Source organism: Perkinsus marinus, assembly GCF_000006405.1.
Source record: "Perkinsus marinus ATCC 50983 genomic scaffold scf_1104296971938, whole genome shotgun sequence".
Classification (NCBI taxonomy): domain Eukaryota; phylum Perkinsozoa; order Perkinsida; family Perkinsidae; genus Perkinsus; species Perkinsus marinus.
In genome coordinates, this window is record NW_003201948.1 from 5016 (window position 1) to 31121 (window position 26106).

A 26106-nucleotide genomic window follows, 5' to 3' on the forward strand; every position below is an offset into this window, starting at 1 on the left:
CTGACTCGTCCGTGGGTGCTCCAGTACACCAATCATTCTATGGGAAGTCGTTACCAACTGACAGTCGTTTACCTAGTAGACTGGTTGACGTGACAGACCAGCGTTACCGGTGAGCCGCTTGTATATCGTACCAGATACGGCACCAGTTAGTCGGACACCTGTCCGGTGACCGAGACCTCAGGGGAGACCTGTAGGTCCGGAAAAGCTGTACCATACAGTCTCGAACTCTGTATCAGAGTCCATGTTTCTGCATCGAACTCCTGCATTTGATGCACGACCTATGAGTGCTCTAATATCGATCACTGACCACGGCTGTGAAACGCGTCAGGAATCAAGCAGTAGACGGACAGACTGTAATTGCAACAGACGTGTAAGTTACACGTTACACGGTCTAACGTATGCTTATAGTATAAGCACACTTATAGTATAAGACTCATACCTCTTAACATCAAAATCGATATTTCATCACTCGAATCTCTATCATATCCGAATAAAAAATCTCGCACTATTTATCAACGATACCTCGGTCACTCACTGTACTCATAATCATGTTTCATAACGCTACAGAGTCCGCTGACCCTCGAGAGTTATCCCCCTCCGTGCAGCAGCCATATCGCTCAGCCTACAACTTAACACGACATCATAATCAGACTAGTCAGATCGGCGAAGTTAAGTAACACACTATACAAGCGAGCTTTAGTTGATAGTATACCCGTTAAGACATACGGGAGAAAAAACTCTTCGTAGCGTTAAGAAAAACATTCGGCAGATACCGATGCCCGGTGCCTCATATAGCTAGTGTATAGAAAGTTCGAGTAAATTACATAGTGGAAGGGGTAACTTCACCTTCGGACTTCTCCTCAAGTGAACGCATGAACTGGAAGAAGGCGAACTCACTAGTCTGTAGACCATTAGAGTAGACAAACTCGTCAGCAATCCAAGTAGCAACCATAGCATTGAGATAAGCCTCGGGAGTGTTCTCGACAATCTTATCCAAACCACAATGAACAAGAAGCAACCTCGGCACACAACGTCTGAGAACAGCACGAACCATCCAATCATTCTCAGGATCATGTTCCTCGAGGACGCCAAGGATATAAGACTGCATGTCGTTGATCTTCTTCGACAATAAGATGGTTGCATCAGTCTTACGAATATACCTCGATCCATCAGGATACTTCACCTCATGGTTAGTCTTCCAGATGCCATTGAACTCCATCTTGGCGTTATGACGGACAGCGGCGAGAATCTCCTGAACGTATTGTTCGTAGAACTCAGGAGGAGCACTGGTCTCATCACGAGAACACAGGAACTTGTCATGATCAGCCGTGTCCATGCAAAGAGCGGCGAACACTTCCATACTGCTAGAAGTAACACCACCCTTGTTGGTGGAAGCATCCTTGAATAGCTGCACACCAGCATCCTCAAGATATCGACGAGCATCATCAGTCAAGAATAAGTTGGCACCCTCTACAACATACTTGAACTTGAGCTCCTTAGTCTCAGGATTGAACATGGTCTTATCAACATTACCAATGTTAATAGTACCAGGGCGGCCACCACAAGGGATGAAGAGATCAGCGGAGAAGTACTCCATTTCAGGGAAGTGATTCCGGACCTCAACACCGGACTTGAAATGATCACCATTCGGAAGAGTTACATCCTTATCGTCAATAGTGACCAAGAATGCCTTCGGATCACTTGACAACTTATCACGAGAGAAGTTAGCAACACCAACTCTGAGATGAGCAAGACGAGTGAGCTCCTCTCTGTTCAATCCTTGAGGATCATAAGCAACACCAGTACCATCACAGATAGCAATGGTCTTATCCTTGGAGATGAGAATCTCGTTAGAACCAAGATCACCATCGGGGCCACCGGACATGACCTTGGTGAGCTTAGACTCCTCAACACCCAACTTGTTCAGAAGCTCGGTAGCGTAAGGATGAATGGAGTTTGTTGTCATGGCGTACTTGTCATGGGGGATGCCACCAAGGACAGCGGACTTACCGGTAGTCAAAGACTTCCAGTATTTGTAACCACGAGCCTTGGCTCTCAAAGCGCCCAACTTCATGAATCCAGCAGTATTCTCATCGGGACCGAAGAAGAGCATCTCAGGCTTGGAGAGGTTAGAATAGAGGCCGGTCTCCTTGGCCAGGATGCAATCGAGGAGAGCATCAACATAGCTATTGAAAGCATCACGACCACTGGTGTTCAAGTTCTGAGAATCCATATCCATGAGAATGGTACCCTTCGATCCGCCCTCAGGGATATCCTTGTTCTTCAGCTGCTGAGTAAAGGCCAAGTTGTAGTTCTCCTCCAACAAAGTAGCGCAGTTCTTCTTGTAGACCTGTCTGTTCCTGGATAAGATGAGTCTGATACCACCACGAGCGATCTCAGTGAATCGGATGTGGAAGCCATAGAAGCTCCTGCCGACGACAAGATAGACAGCATAAGGAATCCTGGAGAAGAGAGTCCTCGGACGATCAGCCAGGACCTCACCATCAAACCTCATTGCAATAGCCGAGGCTGTACCAGCCTTGAAGAAGTTCGTCATCTGAAGATGAGCGCTGAGCTTCAACAGAGTCTTCAAGATCTTCGCATCGAAGCGAGATCCAACCTGATCATCAACCTTAGCAGCCAATTCCTCATTGTAGAAAGGCTTGCATAGACCAGTGGCAACCTTCTTGAAGTCGTCGAACATAGGTAAAGTTAGCTCATAGTTGGAAGTGAGAGCATCATAGATCCTCTCATAAGTAATAGCATTAGCCATGGTATCTCTGAAGAGAGTATCCAACTCACTCTTCTTGGACGGGTCACTCTCGAAATAGTCGGCCAAAGCGAGATACTCCTCAGTCTCCTTAGGGAAGAATGAGAAGATGAACTTGGCAGCAGTAATGAGGAAGATAGCATGCTCGGGTGTGATCTTATTGTTGAGCACAAGTTCCCAAACCAAACCGGACTTCCTCGGGTTATGCTTGAAATGACTCACATAACGGAGAGTCTGCGCGAGCTTTTCCAATGCCTCACCCTGGAAAGTGGGGTCGAAGAAGCAAGTATAGGTGACGATACCATTGGCGAACGAGTCCACGTAGAATCTCTTGGGTTCAACGTTATGAGAACGGAAGCATTCGTTGATCTCAGAGATGTAGGCTCGGCCCGTACGATCAACATCAAAGGCAGCAAACTGCAACACTTGAGCGCCGGACTTCTGAACCAAGTTGGCAGGAGCATCGAACACCTTAACAACAGTATTGCGGGTAGCCATAGTCTCATCAATAAGATCCTGGTAGAGCTTCTGTACTTCAACAGACCTCTCTTCAAGGAACTTCGGAGTGGCAACGAGCTGAAGGTCGCTCTTATCCATCATGTTCTCGAACTTAACACCCGACTCGAACTGTTGCTTGTCGACAACAAAGACGCCGAGAGGGAATTTCCCTTCGGCCATGGGAGCCTTCTCAGACTTTAGGAAGGTGATAGTGTAACCACAGTCCTTAGCAGTATTGATATACTCAGCAACCTTAGCATCAGTGATGGCAATCTTCTCAGGCTCCATAGTGGTGAGATAGAAAGCCGAATCCGCTTCCTCAATCTCGAAGTGGATATAGTCAGACTTGGTAGCCTGAGCGACCTTCTTAGCAGCGATAAGGCAATGGATATGCCTGGCGATCTCAGCACTGGTAAAATGCTTGAAGTAGCTGGGATGAAGACCAAGCCCAGTGAAGTAGTAGACAATCTCCTGCCAGAGAGAACCAGCAGCGAGGACACCTTCCTTCATAATGATAGAAAAGACCTGAGTCATCTTGGTTTCCAAATCCTCAGGAGTCAGAGAGATATTGGTGTTCTTCACTTGCTCTCTCAAAGCCTCCTCCTTCTCAGGGGAAAGATAGCACATGGCATCATCACACTTGAGGTCGAGTTGACCGAGCACCTCCTTGATGTCGCTATGATGGTTCACCACAGCATCGTGGATAGGAAGCATACCGAAGCGATCAGTCTTGAGCTGAGCCCCCTCACCCAACAAATATTGGACAGCATCCATGTGACCACCAGCAGCAGCTAAATGAAGAGGAGTTCTCTTATCATAGTCTTGAACATTAACAGATAGACCGGAGTTGCTGGCCATAAGCTCCTTCATGCGATTCATATCGCCTTGATAAGCAGCCTCGAGAAATGAGGAAACAACACTTGTAGTCGGTGAGTCCATATTAGTGATCTTATAAAAATAGAAACTGCAAAAGACAATATGATACGACACGATGTGTTACCACTACCACACAATTGGTAATGTTACAGACTTATACGATCAAGTCCGCTGCAAGCGCCGCCCTAAGCCTAGCGTCGCAGCCGACGAGTTCTCTCCCGCTGTGGACGTCTTTCAGCTGCGGCTAGATGCTCTCTTGCACAATGTAGGATATGATTGTCTTCGTCCGTTGGTACGTCAGCATCGTCTGATAAACCCTCGAGTCACTGTCGAGATAAAAGAATCGTTGTTTGTTAGTTAGTTCGTCATGTCCGTCTCCTCAGTGCATCCTTACAAAGTTACCTCTTAGTTCTTTCATAACTCGCAATAATGCAACAACGCGGGGATCGTTCGAGACCATATCATTTGCAAGATAGTTCAAAACCCTACGGAGGTTTTAATACAGGCATTAATATCATTTGTTCTTAGTGATAGAGTCAAGCCTTTTGTTACTGCAAGACTCCTCCATAGTAGAAAAGGCCCTCTTAGCAAAAACTGAAACTTCGCCCCGTGCTCTACCAGCTTGCTGCCAAGCTTCCCAAGCATCCTGTTGAGCCATGAGTGCCCTCTTCCGTACTTCATGCTCCTCGGCCATGACGTCCAAGTCATCAAGGTCATCCTAATCTACTAGTTCCGCTCCGTTAAGATCCATTACGCGTATCAGTTGATAATAAAAGTGGTTATATCTGTTAAATCTGCTGAATGGCGCCTTGAGGCACTATCTTTGCGGTCCATGGTTTGATGAACGGATTCGCATTTCGATGCTAGCAAGTATAAAATCGTGGAGTGGTAGAGTTAGCGATTGGTGTTTGGGTGATCCAGGTTCGATTCGCAGTTGTATAATATTTTACGTCGGGTTTAATTGCCGTAAGGATTCCTAATATCCTCAGTTAGCACATCCTTACGCTAGGTAAGGAAAAAAATCTTGTGAAATAGCCTTAGTTAGGTAAGGACGTCCTAAGGTTGAAACCCTATACGTAAAGACGTCCTAATCTAAGGACGCTTGTGAAATGGGCCCCTGAAACTCCAACTACGAGGACTTCTCACGACTTATCGTACGCAAGTGCATGATTTGGCGAACGCCCAATAATTGCCATAAGTGCCAAGAAAAGGCGATATGCCCGAGACGCCTCCCCAAGGTCTCTCGTCCAGTCCCGTCTCCTTTACCAGAACGTCTCAACCCGGAGACTCACAGCACCTGGCTCAGGGAACCCCGTGAGCTGCTGTCTCGAGGTTGTCTCGCGACTCGGCCGCAACATTAAACATATGGGCCGCGGATTTCATGGATTCTGCGACAACATTTGGTTAGCTTGACCATTATTATTCCACCATGACCGATCCAAACTTCAAACCCATGCATGTGACAGTCACGCGAGCGCATTGCCACGGCAATGGCAGCCTCGGTCGTTTCTGGATCCTCCCTGGATCACGTGACCGCGCCAAGCAGATCGCGGAGACTTTCCTTCAGGACTGCGAAGTGATCTTCTCTCCTCGCGGTCATGATGGTTACATAGGCAAGTACGATGCCCCTGATGGAACTGTTGTTGATATCGGTGTCATCTCTACCGGTATGGGCGCTCCGAGTGTTGATATTATCGCTACAGAGATGATCAAGTTGGGTGCAAAGGTCCTTGTTAGAGTCGGTACCGCTGGTGCTATGCAGAAGACCCTTGGCATCGGTGATATCGTTATCGCGACTGGTGCTGTTCGTGACGAGGGTACCACCCGACACTATATGCCTCTCGAGTACCCTGCTCTCGGATCGGCTACAGTAGTCACCGCGATGTGCGCAGCTGCACAGCGCCAACTTGAAACAGAGGATGATGAGCTCCAGGAAGGTGCTCAGTGGGTGTATGATGCTGGACCGGTCCACACTAAGGATTCTCTTATGGCTAGAGAGTTCAAGTTCGGTCCCTATGCTCCTGAACACAAACGTTATATGGAGGTGCTGGAGGATCTCGGATGTTTGGCCTCCGAGATGGAAGTTGCCATGCTATTCAGTCTGGCTCAAGTCTATGGTGTTAAGGCGGGATGTGTGCTTGCCATAATTGGTGGAGGTGACGATGCTCCCATCTCTGATCAGGCTCATCTCAAGGCCGAGGCTGTGAATCGGTCATGCAGCATTGTATGTCAGGGCATGGCCCATCTGAAGAAAAGTCTGATGCGCTACGGAAGGAGGGCTTCTCTTCTCGGACGTTCACTTTCGCAAGTCATCAGATAAATATTAACTGAGAATGAACATGTTATCACTTCCCTCAAGCATTGAGCTACTCTCATAAGTGTTACTAACTGCATCTTAGTTGTTTGACGAAACGCAGTTACTTTAATATCGAGTGTTGAGGTATTAGTCGAGAGCTTATGGGGGGGGAATGAACCTTGGCGCCACCAAGTGGTGGGCAACGGCTCGTTAGACAAGGATTCTACTTTGAAATTCGGCCGGTTTTTGGTAGATGATCATACCACGAATGGGGATGCGCATGGGCGTCTCAAAGATGTCTTTTAGCCTCCCTCGGCGATATCCAGTGTTCCGGAGTTTCACGTCTGAGAGCGATCCCCGTAAAGGAAGACTTGAGGGTAAACAGAAGTTAGCCTTCTATGGTAGGGGTATCCTTTCAAATTGTAACAGGTTAGAGTCAACTTGTCTCTCAGTGATAATGTTCAGTCTGAGCTACTACTGTTGGTTGATGGCGGATGAGGAGCGCCGACAGGAGTTCGAAGAGGCGAAAAACTCATTCAACTTACAGCTCAGTCCCGATCAGAAGAGAGAGCAGGAAGCTGTCTCTATCGCCAAGATGGTGCCTCGGTGGACTGGGGAGAATGGAACGCTCGATAGTGGCGAGAAACTGATACTTTTAGTAACGGTACTATAATGAAGACTCATCTAAGACTCGTATACTACAGGAATTCAACTCCGAAGACCATCGGTGGTACAATCTCGCCCGTGTTGGTGAATTCGTTATGAAGTTGCGAGACTATGCTGAGAAAAAGAAGAACCTGCAAGAGGACAGCAACCTCAGGGATGTAATCACTCTGGCATCAGTACCAGCGATTCAAGTACCGGATCAGTAGTGAGGTGTTTTCCGTAAATGCAATGATCCCGGCAACGATCCGATCGACACTACTCGGTATGATTGTCGTCAATTCAAGATCGCGTTGGTCCAACGAGTGATCGAAGGAGTCCAGGACTCCTCGGGTCACTCAGCTCCTAATAGGAGCCTCCTATCTCTTTTTCAGAGCCAGCTGTACTACACCATCGTGCAGAAGCTCCCCGGACCAGTGTTAGAGATGACAGCATACATGGGGGATAAGAGTGAGAAGATGTTCATAGATGAAGGCTTCAAGGTCGTGCATGGCTTAGAAGAGTAAGGGCAAGGTTCGAATGACGTATCAGGAAAATGCCTTCGCAGGTTCTTCAAGCCACGAAGAGAAAACAATCGATAATCCGTGAGCATCTCATGTTTCTGTCGCAAAATCCACGTTCATTGTGTTTAGAGTGCGTGTTTGAGACAATCTCAATGAGACCACTAAGTGGTCTGTGTAAGTGGTCACCGCTTATGCTTCGGAGTTCAGTTGGACGTTTGCAGGAGCTCAGGGCGGCCCTACTACGACTGTATCCCGATCAATCCGGCCCAGATCGTGATCCCTCCCCCTCCCTGCTGATATCGGATTCTTGTAGGAGTGTCCACCCCGTCGAGTATCCAGCCCTTAGGACAGCTATCCGGTCTGTCCAATGTAGCTCTACACTTGTCTGTCTATATCACGGTCCAAATCCTATCAATCCGCTGTTGATACTAGCCCCGACACGAGTGGGAAGAAAGTTTCTTCAAGAAGCAGCCCTGTATCTTGTCATTGGTACTACCTCGCGTAAGCACTGCTATCAGATAGTCGGGGCCCCCGACTGACAGAGACTCCCTGACAGACAGGGTCCCTGTCCATCCCTGTCACAGGGATGATGAACGCGGCAAATGAGATACTCGCAGTAGCTACTTGGTGGTAGCGTACTACTAGTAGGGGAGTAATAAGGTGGTCTATCACTTATCACTGATAACTTATGAGGCACATCCTGGCATGTGAGTCTCTCGAGACATATAGTGGCCATTCGGCAATGTTGTAGATATGGACAGCTGATGCGGAGAATGTCGGGCGTGTGACCACCAACTTGGAAAGGAAGTGAGCGAGGAATGGGCAGATCAATATCGGTACTCACAACCTCCTAAGTTCCACTTGGTGGAATCCACCGTCATATGACTATATGAGCGTCTACATAGAGTGATGAGATGTGCGATGGGGAGTCTCCCACTAATTCAGCTGCACCAGAGCGGTGCTTTAGATGGTGATCAAGCAGGTGACGAGGCCCGCTAGGCAGCGATTTAGTTCACGACACCTCACTGCCTTGGCGATGATAAGGCACGAAAGTCCATCACTGGATCGCGTGGGTCGTATGATGCGGTCTGCATTGCCAATGCGACATTGGTAAAAGACTTGGCGAAGGTCTTCCTGTCCAAGATGGATAGGAGAGTTGTTGCACGAGCTGAAAATTACAGTAATTACTATTGATCTGCATTACAACCTCGATTTGAGCTAGCGTGAGTTCTGTTACACTAACTGTGTTGGGACTGTGATAGGGCGTAGCTCTTTTGCTATATGCAGATATAGCTTGCTCGTTGTATGCCATACAATGTATGCGGTCATTGATATACTGGATAACTTGTGCTCGCGTCTCAACTCGGAGGAATGTTCCAGTTTTCTCGTGCGACCAATCTCTGAAGTATCGTCGCTAAGAGTGGTTCTGTACACGGTATAGTGGAGGCCTCAATGTCCCATCGACGATGGGTACAGCACCCATCATGGTAGTAACTATCAACACTACACAAAACATGATGCATGTGTACATAATGGTATAATAATTACACTGAATCATAGCCACACTAGCTGCAATATGCTCTAGTTAATAACAGAATCGTCAAACTGGGACGGAGCATCGTCAGGCGCGGCGTCGTCATACACCTTCATCATCTCAAACAGAAGCCTCTCGCGCACTCTACTGGGGGATTCGTTATCCACGGTTTCCCGATGACCACGGTGGGATCTGCCAAGAATTTGGGTAACTCATCATCAACGTCTTAATGCTCAGAGACCTAGCAGTGAAGCTACTGCCGATTTCCTTAAGGTAAGACTCCAATCCAGGAGCAACGTCAGTGCTAACCGAAGGCTCATATCTGATGCGAGAAACAAAAACAACTCCAGCGACGTGAGCCTCCTAACCCAAACTTGAATTTCGATCCAGCTGGAAGTCTCGAGCTGGTCGGTGGGGGCTCATTTCGGACGCTCATACGGGGAAACTCAGCAACCTGCCCGCGAAACATGAACGGGCCAGAGGAGAAAATCTCTACCGAGGCGCCCAAGCTGTTGAGCTCGATGGCAGCCCTTGAAGTCTGAGGCCCACCACTAGGGCGAGGGAGCAGACCGATCCTTTGAGTACGCAGCGATAGGTGCCTATGTCCAATACTGGATCGAAACTCAGAGGGGTGATCTCTACCTGTTAGCGTTAATCCCACTGGCGAACCAAGTCTCAGCAGAGACGCTTCCATCATCGTCAGCTTCGATACAATAGAACCTGTAAAGCGGCTGATGCAGATGAGGTATGCCTCGGATCTTACCCGCCTTTCTCCCTACGAATTGGTCGCGGAGAAGTGCATGGCCGCGTGTCAAGCGGTACTCTACTCATCGTAGCATACGACTGAGCCTCAGCTGATGAACCCTGCTCGTCACTGGTATCCTCCTCCTCCTCAACCTCCTGTTCTGATCGCGTATACTCCTCATGAACTGAACCCAGAGTCGAGTGATCATAACGAGAGGGCGACTCATCCCTGTAGTGCGGGGCTATGCTACCTACAGCGGTCAAGAATGATCTCCAAGACCCATGGGAATGATCTCCAAGACTCACTAACATCAACTCCACTGGGCTCATCCTCAGCTTCTTCCACCTTCCTCAACTCGCTTGCCGACTGCAGCTTGCCGAGCTCAGCCCATTTCCGGCCGCCATTCGTAGAAGTAGGAAAGTACTCCGTGCTTGTTCTCTCCCCCACTAGAGGCTCCGCACTCAGTCTAAAACACCCGCTAGAAACAACAAGGTCATGTCACTAAGCCTTACCCTTCTTGCTCCACAATAGTATCCGTGCTGCCAGGTGAGTTCGCCACCAGAGGCGTCTTGTCCTGCGAATTCCTCTCCAGAATAGCCATATCCCCTTTAGTTTTAATTACCCTGATGCGCACTGTTAGTCAGAGTGATTACCCGAGGGCTCACCGAGTCGGTATCGGGTTCACCCCTAGTGCTCTCAAGGCCGCCTCGAGCTCGGCACTCTTCGATTCAGCCAAAGTCATTATACGACCAAGTCTCTGATCCATATCCTGAGCGAATGACTCCCAAGTAAGCGGCCAGGAGAAATTACTTCCCAATTGGTGCACTCAGCAGCATTCCGACTGTCCTCTGCCATTGTTGAGCAACGCGAAAGCAACCAACTGACGGGGCTAGTCAGTCTAGTTAGTAGTTCTTTCGCACCACACTACGAATACCACAGAGTCCAGCGGAACTAGTGGCGATAGCGTCTTCGAGTAACACAACAGTGAGTGATGGTGACGAGGAGAATGTTGTTAGTGCATCCAGAGGAGAGCCTAGCTGAAACACCCATGACCAATACACCCCTACTAGACGCTTCGTACGGCTTTGTAGTGATCGCAAGTACTACTTCCGAGGTATAAACAACGAAGTTGGCTGCATGATGCCTGGGTTTAAATTGAGGTTCCCGCTATTTAGACTTGAGGTGAAAGGTGCAGAGGGAAACAACACAGACTCGCACTACAGCCTCAAATCGCTGATAGTAACAACAGGTAGTAAATAGACTATTCGAGCGTGGGTGATAGTAACCTATCCGCGCGTACTGCAATCATAACGAGAGCTCTGGCCAAGAACTCTATACTTGCATGCCTCGCATGCAAGTATATTGAAAAGAGGTGTTATTGAGCATAATCGTCCTTGGCCTATGCTGAGTGCTGGCCCAACACTAATAGATATCCTGACTGCCGTGCAATAAAAAATACGTATATCCCAGAACATTCACAATGAAGCAAGCTAAGAAGACCGCTTGGTGATGCTCGAGGGGTACTCCCGTATTCAACGCTAGCATGTACTCTTCTAGGGCTGTATGGGGCGTTGCGGCGAAGGAGCGGTACGGCTATCATGTCCCACAGGGATCCACTCTATCAAGGAGGGCCTCGTAGAACTTCAATCTTCATGAATTATACTACTCTCATACGACTAATCGTTAGGACGGCAACTCAAGTTGGCAATGCCAGATGTCCTTCGTCTTCAAGGAGATATTATACGACTACTATTGCGAAGATGAGACTGGTATGGCTAGGGGTCTAGTGGGTACACCTTGTTGAGGTCACTCAGAACAAGATTAGTAGGTGAGAGCAGGAAAAGGAACGCCGAACGTAACTTGGTGAGCTTTCGGTATAGCAAACATACTCGACAGTTTCCTTTGTAGCGGCTACGGGGTTCGCCTCCCAACCAGTGCTCACCAGAGCCGACCATAGGCACCCCGACGTCGAAATTGAATTGAGAAAACAAACACTCAAACTGAGGTATCACAAACGTCATCATTGTTCTTTTTTCTTCCTTCGCTCCGCCGCCGCGGTAATAGCCCGTATCCTCTCAAGCTGCTCTTCAGTTTCAACATCAACATCATCCGCGATGAAGATGAGGCCACATGTCTCGTAGATGCACCTCGACACCACTAGTAGGAGTATCAACAGTGTGAGCAGGGAGCCAATGAGGTGGAGGCTCGACTGTGATATAAAGTGACGGACTGGGTGATAGAGGGAACTGACAAGGAATACGTTACCTCTTTCCGAGGCATTATGCTCGACATTTCAACAGTACAGTGGAAACTCCACTGTGGAATACGATCCCAGATGAATTTTCCGGTCAAGCTGGCACATGCCGAGAATACATGGGAAGCTGTAGATTACAGTGCGGTCGAACAGAGGATGCTTTCCCCAATGAGTTCGCCGAAAACAGCGTGGTCAAAAGAGTACGGATCTGCACTGTTATAACAGTCCAGGACAGTGCGATCAGAAGAGTACGGATTTGCACTGTTAAACAGCTCAGGAGGGTGCGATAACAGTCGCCTGTCCTTGGTATTTCCCTCACTTTGCAAGCCTATTCAACACAACGTTATCCCGTCTGTTGCGCGGTTGTAGTCTGCCGCTGATGATAGCCTCCAAGCCTCGAGACAAGTCGCCGACCGCCAACTCATCAGCGTCCTCCCAGTACAAGTCGGAGTCATTGCCCTTTAACACGATCGCCTGATGGAAGCAATAGTGTACTCTACTGAAGGATGATTACTAGAAAGAAAAAAAAAGAAAAACAGAAAGAAAGAAAGAAACAGTATATGCAATGCCGACTATCATAATATCCTAGTCTCACAGTCTGAGAGTCTCAACCCGATTCCCAACGAGTAATGCGTACTCTCGGTAGATCGTATTCATGTATTCCCCAGCTGATCAAAGTAGTAGCCCAATACACACCATCAATGATACCAAAACGGAAGTGTTCAGCCAGGCTATCATTAACGTAGGCTTGCTGTAGTTCTAACCACCTGAACTCAACGACACTGCCCACATTCAAGTCTACGACTCCTTACGCGTTGTGTTGCTGGTCTTCACTACTGAGATCAACAGCAATCACCACTGCCTCCTGGGGGCCTCGTAAGAATCCCGCAGAGTTACTCTCATCGAGTTTCCACACACCTGAGAAAATATGCACATGGTCAACTACATGATAACTGTTGATGACAATAAGAGAATTCTGAGAAAAAATTTTGGGAAATTCTTGCTGGTTTCTGTACACTCCTACGCTCAGCTGACTAACACACAACACCGAAGGAGAGGAGGACTGCCAGCCACCTGGAAACGCATGAGCCTCGATCCAATGCTGCAACGTGGCTGCGGCGAACATCACTTCAGAAGCTCGGATAACCTGGGGCATAGAATTGAGAAATAATTTTAATAAATTTGAATCATCACTTCAGCGCTTACCTCAGCGTATGTCTGCTTATGCTCCCCTCCAAACACGGTCGACTCCACAGGAGGTACAACAGCCAGGCACGCTCCCATGGTTAAGTCACAAGAGTGACGAGCCCCGATTCGGGCAGAAATGTCAGTGGTAGATTCCGATGCCTAGAAATGTGAGAGCAACTCCGTTTAGGTCTGATGAGAAGTGTACCAGTATAAAGAAGGAGTGTTGGCCCTTCAGTGTTGCGGCTACCAAGTCGAACGTCTTACGGTCAGCCTGGAGGTCGCGAGTGATGAGGATTACACGGGAGTAGACATCCTGAGCCGACTGAGCATACCGCTATGTTCAGATCATATCTCACTACTTCCTCCGACAATGCCTGTATCTCTTCCAAAGAGTGCGCCAATCTAACGTTGTCTCGGGACATGAATTCAAGGTAGTTCAGGAAGGCCTCTTGAGTGCGGATGCCGCGATACGTGTAAAGTAACTCTCCCGAGTCCTCCGACGAACGTGATGGCCACCTGGAAGTCCATCTAATACTTCCATTCTACTCACACAGATTTGGCAGTTGGGTAAGCTCCAAACTGCAATGATGCCGAATACCATTCCAACATGCTTCTTTTACATGAAATCTACCGCACGCCTCTAGTTTAACTCTAATGATGCCGTAGCTGTTCTCCTTCAGCGTGTTTCTAGCAGTCGTATCGCGACTTACATCCTTATCGTAGGGTACGAGTGAACATCCAATGCCTCTCGCAACTCCTTATTGTTAGTGCAGTCAACCTCACCGAATTTCACCGTATTCACCCGCGTCACTCCATTCCACTTCTCGCTCGCCGCAACGAACTCCGGTAATGTTTTCTGGAGAATACCAGGCTAGTGAAAAAGCTGTGGAAGGGAAGTATCAACTACTTTGCATGCTTTACACCAAGACACATGGAAAATAACGATCCAGGTCTCCTCGGGCCGCCGGTGAAGCACCAACTGATTGAAGTTATCGTTGGTGAGCTGCACGACGGAACTACGAGGAGATGTGGGACGAGAGACACAGAGTTGGTGGACGGTGGTTAAGAGTAGGCATAGCCGGAACGAAAACATCTACGTGCAAGTGAGGAAACTATTAACAATATTAAATGATGTGAATTGCAATGGTGTGTTCGGTTATGACGCCTGCAACACAGATAGTCCCAAGTTCGATTCTAGGGTACAGTATCACACAGTGATTGAAAAATTTATTGCATGAGGCGTGGCATTTAGGTTTTAGGTCTTGAGACGTCCGAAGCTCCCCTGTAGACATATTTTATGACGTTTATGGACGCAGAGGTTGATGTGGCCAAAGAGACGCTGGCGAGCGTGGCAACTCGGACAACATCAAAAGCTAGGACATAGAGAGAACACGCTGAGATGATCTAGTTGGTTACGACGACTGCCAAACACATAGTAGGTCCCAAGGTCGATTCTCATTTCCAAAATTCCATGTGAGAGCTTTAGATGTGTTTGTATCCTACAACTTCCACAACCGCACTACGAACCTCACGAACCCAGCACTAACTCGTTCGGCAGAGGCTGTGGACTACCAAATCTTGTGAAGTAACACTGATGGCTTGCCTCGCAAAACCACGAGCTGAGGAAGCCCGGAAAAACCAACCCGGTTGCTGACGAGAATAACAACAAATAAAAAAAAACCAACTACTGGACCCGCCGTAGTGGTTGCGTACCCACCTGACATGTGCTGATAACACATCTCACTAGGATATCTTTAAACTAAGGTGGTTATCCATTGGATCACTAAGGAACTCAAGATAGAAGCAACCATAACGACTAGAGCTTAACATGTACTCATGTTGTCTTGCTCGGTGGCTTCACACTCCCTGTTAAGGTCGCTACCAGACTAAAGTAGGGAAGAGGGACTACCGCATTCAGTCTTTCGATGGGACTCACTTAGCTGGGATTTTGCTAGTCTTCACAGGCACAGGTTCGAACCCCATCTCCTTCACTGGAATCCCAAAGCCCTTTCAACTTATGCTCATATACTCGGACTGTATCATTGTACATCTTCGATAAGCGCTGAATCTAATACAAAACGACAGGTGCCGGGATCGAACCCGGGATCTAAAACTCGCCTCATATTGCAGTGATCTGATAATTGCGTTCTTGGATTCCAATACTCCCTCTAGCCTCTCTGTGGCCCCCAACAGTATTGTTGCATCCATATTTGCCGACTTCGCAACCTACGAACCACCAACACGTCGTGAACTCTCAAAAAGAAAACAAACAAGTGTATTCCACTATGTCAACAACAGCATGCATGAAAGCGAAACCTAGCAATATTTCTCTTATACAAATTCAACATCAATTACTAACTTCTATACGCATCAGAATTACAATCTAAAACCGCTCGCCCCTCTCACCTCCTTCAACTCGCCCCGTTTATCAGCGAGAGTGCTATCAAGGACGTCGAGCCTCTTCTCCAGTGCTACGTTCTTCAACTCAGCCATTCGACTTATCTCATCAACACTCTAATAGGCGCCCTTCCAACACAGTGAAGAGGGGGCACTATTTTTCACCTTAGCGAAGCGACGCATAACTTCCTCTAATTCTTCTTCTTTTTTCTTCAATTTCTCTTCTGACTGTCTATACCTGAGATACTCCATATGCAGTACCGGAATCTCAACCTCCTAACCCATCCAATACACGAAAATACTTCTTACTACGCACAGCACGACCGAAGGGCCATGTACGACCAGCTGGGACCGACATAGTAAATCGTTGCGGTCCAAAGTAACGTACTATGAGTAACAGAGGGGAAGGCCTGATTGAGGACTTACTCTGACCTCACTCCCTTCAACCGCTTCTCGAGCATAGCCCTCCTGCCTCGCAGATTCTCCAACGCCTGTATTCATATGAAGTAACGGAGGGATGGTATGAGGTCACTTACAATTTTATCAGTACTGTAATTCTTCAGAAGTTCCATCAGCTTAGCACGTTCCTCTTCCTTCTCCGCTAAGGGCTCGGATAACTACAATTGTACAAACTCATCAGAAGTAAAAACGACGCCCGTGGGATTCGAACCCGGGACCCCCCCAACACTTACCGTCTTGTTCTCCGCGATGAGCTGCGTCATTCTTTCCTTGTTAGCTTTCTCTCTATCACGCATCAGTGCGATCTCATCCTTCATGCTCTGTATCAGCTTAACATTGTCCTGCGTGATGTCTTGATAGTATCTTTACGCACAGCGAAGATTTTCCCACACTCGCATGGAGCCTCCACAATCACCACCCTTTTATCTGTTCGAAAGCTTCATTATGGTTCTCCGTTAACTCATTCATATGAAGATTCTTCCGTTCCCTCATTTCATGTATCTCAACCTGACCAGAGATGAAGGATAACACAAAACGACCATACCACACTTCCGCCACATCGCGGCAAGTACTATACCCATCTCAAATCCCAGCACCCTATATACGATCTCCCCAACTGATGGCTCCGCTAGTATACGATCTTACCAACGAGAAAACACTTCAAATCGTTAACTGTATCAAATCTAAATTACTCATCGTACGACACTGAGACCGATCAAAAGAGCCATTTACAGTTATATTGCTGACGTGATGATACTGTCAGCAATGTGGAAAATTATGGGCAGCAGCACATGCGAGCGCTTCGTACTGTCTATTCGTGACGTGAGCCACGTCACGTCACTCCCCGAGGCTAGCCCTATAGTCTTGTTCATTGCTTTTGGCATCTATCATATCCATATCACGTTTGTCAATCGAGAATCTCGGGAAGGTCGGAGATGCCGACGGCAGTTATACTTAGAAAATTCCCACACTAATTTCTTGTTGATTTTCCTACACTTCTACCCCATGTAGTAAGGGACCTCTTGAGCTCAGTCGAGGGCACCAAACATCTATCTCATCACGAATCACATTACTCTTCTCCGAACTTCGAGATCTCGCCCAAGATTTTCAACTTCATCCCGACACTCTTCCTCCAGCTGAGCTTGATTACACTCATATGTCTCCTTCAGCTTTTCCAACGATTTTGCAAATCCTGAAACGGTTAAAAGATATTTTCCATGCCCAACTTAATACCACTACCTCGCTCCATCAACTTAACCTCTTCCTCACGCGCGAGTTTCTTAGATTGTAAAGATTCTTTCAATGCCTAAAGAGATGATAAAAACTGAAGACAAATCTAAACTGTTCCGAAGCCGAATCTCTGAAAGTAGTTTCCCTTCTACTGCGAACACTAAGTCGGGAATAGTAGTTTCCGTCTAGAGTAGTGCTCCTACAACACACAGGCCTTCATACAATTCTCGACCAGTTGCGATTGGCGTGGTATGCTCGTAAAATATCACTTCATTTTCTTCATGCCATTGAGTAAGCAGTTTGATATGTCTGTCATCCTCTTCCATAATCAAAGCCTCCGCCTGAGAGCAACTGATAATACCAAAGATCAATGATAACAATTTCATCACCTCTTTAGTGATATCCTCATTCTCCCTTGTTTGGTGATATACTAGGCTATGTACCTTGCAAGTGAGTCCCAAACAGATAATCGATCAACCGCACAGTTCACCTTATGTTCGTGAACTTTCATTTTCACTCGATGTTCCTTCTCCACAACTTCCGTTTGTCGCTCTTTACACAAAATGGCGGCTTCCAGCTGCTCAATCTCTCGCTTGGTTATGGTGTAAAAACTATCAACCGCGAGGTCCCAGGTTCAATTCCACCAAATGTCTTTTTTACCGATTCACCAAATCTCTTTCCATTTCCATATAGTTCCTCTCCGTAGCAGCCTTATTCCTCCTATACCTGCGTCAGCTCCATCACGCCAACCTATTTCCCATCTTTCCCCCCACTCCCAAGATTCTATTTTCTCCTGCAGCTGCGGCTCAGTGAGGTCTAGTAAGTCTTGGGGAATTATATCATCGGGGTTTACCTGATACCACGACGAGAGCTTATCAACCAGGAATTGCACGCATGTACAAACTTTCGAGCTCTATTCTTGCAGGCACTGAAAGCGATTCGGTGAAGTGAGAGAATGCGTTTTGCAATCTTGAGCATTTTACGAAGTTGGTTTCACTAGTAGCTGAATAGATCTTCAAAATGAATGATAAATACACTACAGGCTAGAGAATGTTCATGTATAGTCCTTTCGCACTTCAAAAACGGGGAAGGGAAAATGTACAAGTCTTCATATACCAACTAAAATCACCTTCCCAATCTATCTACGAATAATTTAGGTTTCACGTTTACGTTCGTCACGAGCGAAACTCTATTATTCTCATGGACACTTTTATACACCATATCGATATTCCTAAGCTTCACCAACGAGAATACATTTCGATACGTAATGAAAATTTATTTAGTAATTTCTGCTAATAATATTCACCAAACCCCACCCCTCCCCCCCCCCCCTCCACTACCACTGCTGGCGCTTTTTTCCCGCCTTTCTTACCGCCTTTTTTACCCATTACAACCAAAAACTACAACGAACATGCAGAATTCCTCGACTATTATCATACGGACAAACCCGCGAGCCCATACCAAAATTTTCCCAATTTTCCCCAGACACAACACGACACATATGCACTAGAGATGAGGTGGAAATGCTACAGAGATGAGAGGGTCATCAGAACCCCCCTAGACCGACAGTATTATCAATACGACATTCAAAATGGTATCAGCTTGAGACCGCTCTGCTGCTCGAATCCTATTATTGCGCACAGCGAAGATTTTACACATCAACTTCCCTGGTGCTGGACGATTTAAATAATACTACAATACCACTCCCTCGCCACTTCACTCCGATTCTGCCGATCCCTCCCACAAGAGTGACAACATTGGGTAGAAGTAGCCTAACAGCAGCATGGAAACTATTTCGCATAATAAGACCGTCCTTCTGCGGTGCTATATCCTCCCACAAAGCCTCAACTACTTCACTAACTGCCATATTCATCTTCCCTTCCATTGCCGTTCCCTTACTCTTATCACCTCTACCCCGAGCTACTACTGCTATAGTGAGGGCTCTCTCGAGCTGCTGTTTGGTGAGCACTCCAGCTCCTGTGAAGTCCCAATAATCAAACCAAGCGTTCTCTATATCACAATCGCCGTCCGAGGTGAACAAATTTGGCATTTTTCGATCGTTCATTTTCAGCCTATGCAGTTCTCTCAAGTTGGCCAACAGCCACACAAAAAAACCACCGTGGAGACGGAAAAAATCATGTAAAGTGATAGTCTCGCCGTTAGTCTTAGCCCATCGCAACCACAACTTATTATCATCCTTTTTGAGGAGATCCGTAAGTGAATATTGACTCACCGGTAATATACTCTGCGTCGCAGCAACGGCCTCCTCTAAAGAGAGATGCCCATCACCTCTGCTATCGACCACTTTAAACCACAGCTTTGGCTCTTTCTTCAAATCAGGCAAAGGCACGTAATGTTCGAACTCTTCCCTACATAGAGGGCATCGCTTTTCCAGCGACTTGGTCAAAAACATATCCCTTAGACACGATACGTGATAATAATGTCGGCACACTCTAACCTTGCTCGAGCCATCCGATTTCACCAAAACTGCCGTAGGACTGTCACACAGATCTTCACAGCACAACGCGCATTCAGCAGTGGTATCATCCGGGCCCGGCTTCAACGACGCCAGAGTTGTCCGAGCCAATGCCCACTCTTTGCTCCCTCCCATATCCTTCAATGCTGCCAGTAGATGTGCATCTATTCCCTTATCATCCCTTTCAGCTTTTGTAGCACTCGCCCTAGTAGCACCGTCCTCAGCCATTTTCACATACTCCTGCCCAGCATGAGCCTTCGTGCCGTCATCAAGTGCTATTGTGTAAAGCGTATCATCGGGGCCGATACTCACAGCTTCTGTTATGAAGCCGCGCTTCCCTACCAATTCATGTTCACCTACTATTTCCACTCGGTCACCAACAACGGCATCGATCCTCCTATCAAGCGAAGCGAAGGTGGCGCCCGATTCAGAGAAGTATAAATTGTCTATAGGGCTCTCTGTCTCAACCATGACCTTGGGTACGAACACAGTCTCCCCAGTAAAATCGAGATCGATCATACATGTGCCTCGCCAGTCGACACTTACCAGTGTGCCGGTCATACCCGCAGCTGTGTGGCCCGCCAATACTATCACTCGAGCTCCCGGCCGAAAATCTTCCGAGTGCGGCGCGGCAGATCCACCAAAGGTGGTGCGCCCAGAAGAAGTGATAGGGTTGAGACTACGCCTCGTCCGAGAGGAATGCCGAGTAGACGACTGAGTACAGCCCATGGCTAACAAACAAGGCGGGGGCGAGGAGGAACTGATAGCAATGCCCAAGCGTGAACGAGTACTCACTAATAGGAGTAAATGCACTTTTTCTCCGACGCACTCCATGTTCATCGAATCGATTCTAGTGTCGTGTCATACCCACAGAAATCAATTCTCGAAATCGGTCTACTGAAAAACCTCTCAGTTATAAACAAGTGTATACCGAAACCATAATTTGACCGATTTCTATCACGGAATAGGTTCATTCGGAAAATTGATGCTACTTTATTATTTCCCAAGGAGTCGCGCCACTCTGTGGGCCCTTCAACCAGTGTCACCCGAAGATACTTTCCATGTCTGCAGTGAACACGAGAAAGAACTACTCACTTAGCGGCTTCAAGTGAACAAATTTCTTTCAGTGAAAACTCAATTTCATACAGTATCGGACATGATACATTAACCGAGTAAATAACAGCAGCACAAGCCAGCTCGCACGACAATGTGTTGGGGAGTTGGTCCTCAAGAGATCTCGCCACCTAGGCCTCCTACACACCTGCTTCAATGCTGATTCAACTAGCTAGTTCTTATCGAACATCACGTGATGAAGGGCTACGTTCACGCGCCGTGAAACGCGCTCGCCATTCTAATCGATTTTTTCTGGTGTGTTTTTTACCACACAGTGAGCTCATCTCTAATTTCCGAGTGCTCGGCATAAATCCGCACTTTCCGCCGAGCTCGGAATTCCTAGCTCGAAAATGCTGAGGTTTCCGAAGCCAAGACTTTCAGAGTTTTGCTGCTCTCGGAAAAAACACTCACGTGTTCTGGGAAGTCACAGAACCACAAAAATTAACAATGAACGCTCACTCGACAGAATCTCTGTTGGTCCATGGTCCTCCGTAAAAAATTCCCTGAAGAAAGTAACGCGCCTGGCGCGCGAAGATCCGTGATGTTTTCATTTTTAAGTTCCTCGGGAAACAGCTCACTACTGAATGTTTTACGAGGCTGGTATCAGTGGTGAACGCTTAAATGTTGCGAGGAGACTGACGCGGAATTGGTCCCTGGAAAATGAACTCTCCGATTGAAATTGCATTTTAACGGAGAGCCGCCTAAGCACCCTAGTCAGTTCAGTATTTCCAGCGCCAGATGTTCCCAGTGGAAACCAGAGACTGCTTCCTACTCCTCTGAATGGGAAGTACTCAGGTTCTCCAAAGAGATGCCATTGGATCTTGTCCACGTCAACTTCAAGCCTCAAAACTCTTCCTTCTTGTTGACTCGGTTTAATACACACTCCCACCCTATGGTTACTAGATGCCCGATCGGTTCACTCTTCCGTCGTATTATCTACCATGCCGAGCATGTGAGGCAGACGTTTGCTTCCTCGAAGTTCGAACACGTGGTGTACTGCAGCAGATGAACTCACTTGCCACATCTAGTTGAGATTCCTCCCTGTGCTCGCTGTATGATATTCCCTTCAATGCATCTCCTCCTCGCCTTAGTCTTAACAACCTCCATAGAGTCATCATCCAGGAGAAGCACCTCGAACAAAGTAGGGCCTTCTTAGTCGTTACATTGAGTTTACATTCAGGCTAGGGAAGACAGTACATTCCTCTATCACCTCTACAAGCCACACGGTCACTCCCAATTCAGTTCAGTTGCGGTAACGACATAAACTTATCGCCTTCGTTACTGCCTCCTGTATTACAGGCCACTCATTCGGCACTTCACAGCTGGGCCCAACGCGACAAGGTGACTAACGATCTATCGGTACTTTGTCAAGGCGAGTGACTGCTCACCTCTCAGTTATGCACGGGCATCTGGAAGGCTTCTCCACAGGCTAACAGATTACAATTCTCAAATAAGGGCTCACGTATGCATATAAGCTCCGGAGCACTAGAGCTAGTCTTCGAGGGCATACGATCTCCTGATGATGATGATGTTGGATTCTTACGTCTGGCGCAGTCTAGATGCCCAACTCTCTCATATCTACTCGACCCTTTCAAAGGCCGTCCCGATAAGTAAGAGCCGATAACAACTCGGAATCTGCTGTCATCTACTATGCAGATATAAAGTCTACTCCAAGGAAGACCGCGCCACGTGAGTCATCGATCGGGGGTTGTGTTCTCTAACAAACTGAATAGGTTAGTCTGCTCAGCAGTGTGGTAAAATATGCACATTGTCAGCCACATATGTTGGTGTCAAGATGGAAATTCACACATAGAAATACCCAACTACTTTTCTACTTTCTGCCCGATTTCGGATATGAACTTCCATAAGTAGTGAGGAAACTTCTAGATGGACCACGCTGATCTCCGCTGAGCTCCACGTCCAACGCGCTTCCCAACACCCACCACTGTTGGGCAACTAAGCATGATCAACGTCCAATTCATTGGACACGGTTATGGCTAAGTTTATTAAGTTCATACTAAAGATAAGCGCGGTTCCAATATTCAAATAAGATGGTATCATTTCAAAGGGCGTCAGAGATGAAGCTGTTTTATTGTACCAAAGCTTGAGGTTAACTCCAGTAGAAGGCCACTAGCACATCAACATCGCCGTCCGACATAAAAGAATGTTGAATCGTTCGTGTCTCCGCGCTAGAGAGTGTGGCATATCTTGTGTAGGGTGCACGAAATGATCCCTTCGTAATTCATCACTTTTTGGTTTCTCCAGCTCGAAATTTGATCCTTTTCCTGTTTAGAGTCTTCCCCGCCATCCCATGTGGTGACTCTGAGGAAAAAACAAGGTGGGTAAATGAATATATTCGTCGCTGAACTGAGTACATTGTTTGTATTTTTTTTTATCATTGTCGCTACCTTAGGCAAACTACTGTGAGAAACGATATGTACGAGATCCGAGTAAACGCTATGGACCTGTATGGATCACTAGAAGCGGCTATTGAACTCCTTTACAACGTCTTACCCCCACCACTATGGGCCCACAAAACTTCCGATCTGGCCACCTCAATGACGGCTAATGAATATCTCATCTACACTGTATGCCTACATTCGCGGGGATACGATGATCGTGTCGGGCCTGCACCGGGAGCAACACAGTTGGAACCAGTTTCGGCTTCGTACTGGATGACCGATTTCCACGTCGAGAGCATATCCGGCAAAGGCAGGAGTCCACCACACCTCGTTGTTGAGGTGAGCACAAGCCAGCGACAGTTCCATTCGTTTGTGAATTATGTGACTATAATTCAATCTGATTCGAATCGTAAAGTTAGGAATTACACGTTGTATTTGATTTTCATGTCTCTGAGGGTCACCATCAAGCCTTTGAAATTAGCCGAAAGTTCAATCTTGCTCAATGGTGATTCATGCACATCTTCGATGGTGATAATTCTCAGAGCGTTACTGCCGTCCCCCATACCAACTTACCGCGTCCCGAGAAGGACGGTCCTATCCTCGAAAGGTACAACAAGATTATGCGTGCAAGAGATAGCTACAACCTCGCTCTTGGCACCAGGCCTAGCGTATCCTCTCTCGAGGTAGGTGGACACAGTCTGCGTACAGGGTGTTCCGAAGATTCGCTTTCTTGAATACCTTTCTATAGAAGTTATGTTAGAGAATAAAACTAAAGAAGGATACACATTTCGACGAGGGCTTCCTGATGGTGTGAAAATCATCCCCATATTTTGGGATATCTATGAGAAATCATAAATTTCAATTTCAATTTCGGATAATCGACTGCGATGGAAGAAGTGATATCCGACAACTTGTGGCATAGCGGCCCCAGATTTCACAAGCGATACGAAATAGCGTTAATATGAGAACTTCGCCTGAAAGCATCAGATAATTATCTTCGAGAAAATCTGGGGCCGCTATGCCACAGGTTATTAATTTCTCATTTTTCCCATGTCAACCGATTTTGCCGAAATTGTAATCTCGATTTTCCTAGATTTTTGGATGATCTTCGCAGCATATGAAAGCCCTCATCGATGTTACTCAATTGCACTTCTATCCTTGACCGGGTTTAGCCAGCTCCCATGGGAAATTGTTTGTAAATGAATGTTTTGGAACGCCTTCTGGGGAACTCTGATCGTAGATCAGAACTCTTCTAGAACTCTGCTCATTAGGTTGGTCCTGATGGTGTAGTGAGAGCTGGTGATGCAGCAATCACACTGGGCTTGGGCAGTGACGGAATGCTCGTCCTGGAAGATGCCACCTGCCCTAGATGGTGAGTCAGTGGTGATGAGCGAAGTAGCCGTGCAGTCAACTGCCGGACGTGTATTGTCCTCAGGGATCGTCCGACGCCTCGAGAACTAGTCCGAGAACGCGTTCAGAACGCGTAAGTGATTCTAGTTGCCTTCATTCTCATTATCATGCCCCGGCCTCAGGAAATTCCCGGCTATTTTCGATGATACGAGCATCTTTGCGCACAATCGTAAGTATGCACCTGGAATTCTGGTATCGGCGAGAAGGAGTAGCAGCATACAAATAGCAGCACTAACACTTTATCACGTCATTCGAAAGCCGAACAGAATTCCCGATTATTCCAAAGAGATCTCCGCTGCCAATCAATACCTTGTCACTGCTATTTGCTCGGATCTGTTATTGCACCCCCAATTTTGGTTCCGCGATACGTCCGCACCCGATTGGGTATCGCCAGCGGACAACTCGACCGTCATCGATGGGCGCTCGACCGTGGTTCGAGGGCGAAGGTTGCAGCGACAAGACGGGCATTCTTCGAAGTCGACATATGTATAACCCCATAGTGCCCCAGCACTACTTGGCGAGGAGGCTTGTGGAAGGCACACCGCCATCCAGTTGTTGCCATGTGTTGTTGATGTTATAATGTGTGAGATGTTTTTGTTGTTGAGATGCTGTGTCCCCATGTTGCAGTATTGAGTTGCTCAATGCATGAGCAAGTTTGGTGGCATTGGTTTTGAGCGATTATGAAATGATGTAGGAGAATTCATTCAATCAATTATGCAGAAAGAGCGCAGATCTTGGTGCTCATTCTGGCGCGATGAAAACAGCGTCGAATTGTAGATCGGTGCTCACCTGACTGACTTCAATAGTCTTAGTGACATCAAGCCCCTTCAGTGATGCCCCCGCAACCACACCATTGCTTCATCACGTTATGGGTACTCAGTCGTGTGGCGTCGGCAACAGCAGCAGGAGGGCAAAGGATCGAGTATACGGTGGTGAAATCGTTAGGATTCGCAGATCCTGGGTAAGGACTACGGCCTCTCACACTCGCGAATTCTCTAACGTCCTCGGAGCTTTTCACGGACCTCGAATCTAGATGAACTCTAGATCTGGCCATCTAGATGGGTCGCCTGGTCTGCTGTGGTCGGCAAGCCTGTTAGCGACTGCCTGATCATATTGTAACGCATGGCATTAGAATTGATGGGGGACTCAGTTCAAATTGGAACTTCACAGGACAGTCTATGGGAATGGTGAAGCTGGGGGAATGATCTCAGGTTATTCGCATTCCTAGTCGGCCTAGCAATAATTGTGCTCTGTCAAATGCTGCGTATGGTGCTGGCCCGATTAAGAGAGAC

The 26106-nt window shown here is 47.4% G+C and overlaps 6 protein-coding genes across 6 annotated transcripts; 2 read left to right on the forward strand and 4 right to left on the reverse strand.

The window, feature by feature from the left end:
* Positions 1-652: 652 nt before the first annotated feature.
* Positions 653-4212, reverse strand: Pmar_PMAR026883 (NAD-specific glutamate dehydrogenase, putative). The gene has a single exon (XM_002766754.1). The coding sequence runs from the start codon at positions 4205-4207 to the stop codon at positions 821-823; it is 3387 nt and encodes a 1128-aa protein (XP_002766800.1). The 5' UTR covers positions 4208-4212; the 3' UTR covers positions 653-820.
* Positions 4213-5573: 1361 nt separating this feature from the next.
* Positions 5574-6487, forward strand: Pmar_PMAR026884 (Uridine phosphorylase, putative; the record flags this gene model as incomplete). The annotated part of the gene is made up of 1 exon (XM_002766755.1): positions 5574-6487. One exon carries the CDS (start codon positions 5574-5576, stop codon positions 6462-6464), a length of 891 nt encoding a protein of 296 aa, XP_002766801.1. The 3' UTR covers positions 6465-6487.
* A 410-nt stretch (positions 6488-6897) lies between these two features.
* Positions 6898-8605, forward strand: Pmar_PMAR026885 (hypothetical protein; the record flags this gene model as incomplete). Its single annotated transcript, XM_002766756.1, has 6 exons — positions 6898-7104; positions 7145-7264; positions 7478-7605; positions 7828-7879; positions 8358-8413; positions 8512-8605. The coding sequence occupies 6 exons, from the start codon at positions 6898-6900 to the stop codon at positions 8603-8605; spliced, it is 657 nt and encodes a 218-aa protein (XP_002766802.1).
* Positions 8606-9187: 582 nt separating this feature from the next.
* On the reverse strand, positions 9188-10740 carry Pmar_PMAR026886 (hypothetical protein; the record flags this gene model as incomplete). The annotated part of the gene is made up of 10 exons (XM_002766757.1): positions 9188-9332; positions 9382-9462; positions 9509-9594; positions 9637-9739; positions 9783-9860; positions 9904-10069; positions 10191-10351; positions 10398-10508; positions 10551-10654; positions 10696-10740. The coding sequence occupies 10 exons, from the start codon at positions 10738-10740 to the stop codon at positions 9188-9190; spliced, it is 1080 nt and encodes a 359-aa protein (XP_002766803.1).
* Positions 10741-11905: 1165 nt separating this feature from the next.
* Positions 11906-18801, reverse strand: Pmar_PMAR026887 (Growth-arrest-specific protein, putative; the record flags this gene model as incomplete). Its single annotated transcript, XM_002766758.1, has 23 exons — positions 11906-12131; positions 12459-12613; positions 12777-12906; positions 12952-13057; positions 13214-13286; positions 13346-13486; positions 13533-13640; positions 13687-13843; positions 14038-14183; positions 15734-15841; positions 15890-15962; positions 16151-16215; positions 16261-16341; positions 16417-16546; positions 16602-16690; positions 17257-17375; positions 17423-17489; positions 17683-17754; positions 17803-17856; positions 17904-18024; positions 18074-18139; positions 18187-18266; positions 18754-18801. The coding sequence occupies 23 exons, from the start codon at positions 18799-18801 to the stop codon at positions 11906-11908; spliced, it is 2415 nt and encodes an 804-aa protein (XP_002766804.1).
* A 263-nt stretch (positions 18802-19064) lies between these two features.
* Positions 19065-20618, reverse strand: Pmar_PMAR026888 (hypothetical protein; the record flags this gene model as incomplete). The annotated part of the gene is made up of 1 exon (XM_002766759.1): positions 19065-20618. One exon carries the CDS (start codon positions 20616-20618, stop codon positions 19065-19067), a length of 1554 nt encoding a protein of 517 aa, XP_002766805.1.
* Between the last annotated feature and the right edge of the window lie 5488 nt (positions 20619-26106).

Coding starts and splice junctions, on each gene's coding strand:
- Pmar_PMAR026883 (XM_002766754.1), bottom strand. CDS start 4,207: ATGGACTCACCGACTACAAGTGTTGTTTCCTCATTTCTCGAGGCTGCT.